This window comes from Lepidothrix coronata, unplaced genomic scaffold (genome assembly GCF_001604755.1).
Source record: "Lepidothrix coronata isolate B3197 unplaced genomic scaffold, Lepidothrix_coronata-1.0 Scaffold356, whole genome shotgun sequence".
Lineage (NCBI taxonomy): Eukaryota > Metazoa > Chordata > Aves > Passeriformes > Pipridae > Lepidothrix > Lepidothrix coronata.
The window spans coordinates 180623-183270 of NW_016690536.1; the positions used below are offsets into that span (position 1 = coordinate 180623).

The 2648-nt window shown below is 42.0% G+C and overlaps 1 protein-coding gene across 1 annotated transcript in view; it reads right to left on the minus strand.

Moving 5' to 3' along the window:
* The window catches only part of FBN3 (fibrillin 3), a 124411-nt gene that overhangs the window by 109156 nt on the left and 12607 nt on the right, over positions 1-2648 (minus strand). Inside the window, exon 2 of the mRNA XM_017838759.1 lies at positions 541-623. Within this exon, the coding sequence (XP_017694248.1) occupies positions 541-623 (83 nt within the window). The remainder of the gene's footprint in view (positions 1-540; positions 624-2648) is intronic.

The window sequence follows — 2648 nt, forward strand, 5'->3', positions numbered from 1 at the left end:
AGAAGAGAAGAGAAGAGAAGAGAAGAGAAGAGAAGAGAAGAGAAGAGAAGAGAAGAGATATATTAGTGGATTACACAGGGTTGAGAGCCCAAACAGCAGAGAAAACTCCCAAAACAGAGGTGTGATTTATCCAAATCCTCATCCTGCCCTGGGTGGCCACTCAGAGATGCAAATTCCCGCTTGTGGACCCACCTGCTGCCATTGGATTTGCAGCATCAGCATCTCAGTGGGGTTCAAGGAGCTCAAACATTCCATCCAAATGAGCAGCTCCAAAATAATTTCACCAGGAGCCTCCTTGGAGGCTCATTCCCAAAGCAGGCACCCAAACTGCCCAGCACAGGAGCACAGGGGCTGAAATGGGGCCGAAAATCCAATTTTCTCCCGTTAAATGGGAGCGGTTGGAGCCGTCCCGGTTTAACCAGCACCGGGAGAGAAATCCCAGGAATCCCTGTGGGCTGGGAAACGTCCTGTCATCCCAAGTGTGAGCTGGGCCTCCCTTCCCAGAGCTTCCCAGGGGGGTGGATCCGGGTGGATACTCACGGACAATGCACTGGTTCCCTCCGGGCAGCGTTTTCCAGCCGGGACAGCAGTAGGAATGGAACCTGGAGCCGCAGACGTTGGGCCTGAAAAGGAAAAAATATGGGTTTTCCTCTGGTTCTGGGCAGTGCCAGGGGGTAAATCCAGCTGTGGCACAGCTGCAGGACGGCAGGGAATGGCTCCTGCCAGGATATTTCCCTGGCAAACCCCGTTCCCTGTTAAATGGGATAAGTCGTGTTTAATTCCCACTGAATTTTAATAACTGATTGTGCCCTCGTGTGCAGAATGCTTTGGGTTAAAAACCTTTGCTTTGGGTTAAAAACCTTTGCTTTGGGTTAAAAACCTTTGCTTTGGGTTAAAAACTCAATTTAAAAAGCTCCAAAAGGGTTGGTGGATCTGTTTGGGGTTTTTTGTTTGTTTTTTTTTTTTTAAATCCTGATTCATCCCTGACTGTCCAGAGCAACAAATAAATCTCATTTTCCAGGGAGCAGCCTCCCTTTATTTATTTCCCTGTTATTTACTTCCCTGTTATTCTGCCACCAGCAAGGAACACGATTTGGTGCTTGGGTTGGGGGGGGGTGTGAAGGGTAAATCTGGATTTTAGTCCCAATTTTTCCAAAAGCCTGGGCCTGAGGTTGGCACAAACTGGGAAGAAAAGTTCACTCTGAGAAGAGGAGAAATTTTAACTGATATCCCCATATATTTATATTATAGATATATTTATATTTTTAAACTTATAGTGAATTTATACATAATATATATTTATAATGAATTTATATCTGTTTACACTTACAGTGAATTTATATCAAATACATGGAGACATATAGACAGATATATCCCTATATTTGCTAAGAAGAGTGGGATGAGATTCCAGAGGAGAGGAGAACATGGTGCTGCCACCAAACAGCCAAGAAAATGCTGTTTACAGAGGAATTTTAACTAATGTAAAAATATATTTATATTATATATAATTGATATTTTTATACTCATAGTGAATTTATATCTAATCTATATTTATAATTAATTTATATCTAATATATTTGTGCTTATAGTGAAATTATATCTAATATATATTTATATATTAATACTAAATTAATATTAATATTAATATTAAATATATATTTATGTGTATATATATTTATATGTTTACCTTTATAAATATATATTTATATATTTACCTATAAAAATATATATTTATAGTGAATTTCTAATTTCAGGTCCTGCAGAATCTCATTTCAGCACAGGGATGGGACCAACCATCCAAAGAACATTAATTTTTAATATTAATCCCCCAACAGTCATCCAACCTTGACCTCAGGATACTTCAAGCCTTGGTGGAGATTAAAGAATATTCCAGAGCCATTTTATCAGGCAAAAGACTCGGAGAGGTTTTAGTTTTGGGGGGTGAAGGAAAAGGAATTTGGCCAAAATCAGTGAAGGAAGAGGAATTTGGCATCAATCCTGTGGGTCAAGACAGAAGGAAGTTGAATGAAATTGGTAACAAAGTGGAATATTTTGAATTTTGGTGGCAAATCCCAGCTCTTTCCAAAAGAAATTCGGCCAAGGATTCCACCCAGCTCCGTGCAGGGATGCTGGGAGAGGTGCTGGGCACCCTTTTCCACGGAGGGTAAAACTCCAAAATCCCAATTTTTCCTCCCAAACCGGCCCTTTGGGAAGCATATGCTAAAAATTAGCCGGAGTTTCAAAACAAACCACGGGGAGAATCCAGTTTGAATGGGCTGAGATTAATCTGGTGGCCCAGGAATGACCTGGAGGGAGAATGAAATCGGATTCCAGAGCAACAACTCAGCGAGGAGAAGGGTGTTTTGTAAGGAAAATAAAACAATAAAAGACCATCTTCAGCAGATTTGGGACAAAAACGCTTTTTAAAATGAACACAGCTCTCTCCAGGTTGGGAAATAAAAGCTGGAATCCCATCAGTGGGGATAAAAGGGATGCCGTGGAATTATGGAATCCTGGAATGGTTTGGGTGGGAAGGGGCCTTAAAGATCATCCAGTGCCCCCCCCTGCCATGGGCAGGGGCACCTTCCACTATCCCAGGGTGCTCCAACCCGGCCTTGGACACTCCCAGGGATGGGGCAGCCACAGCT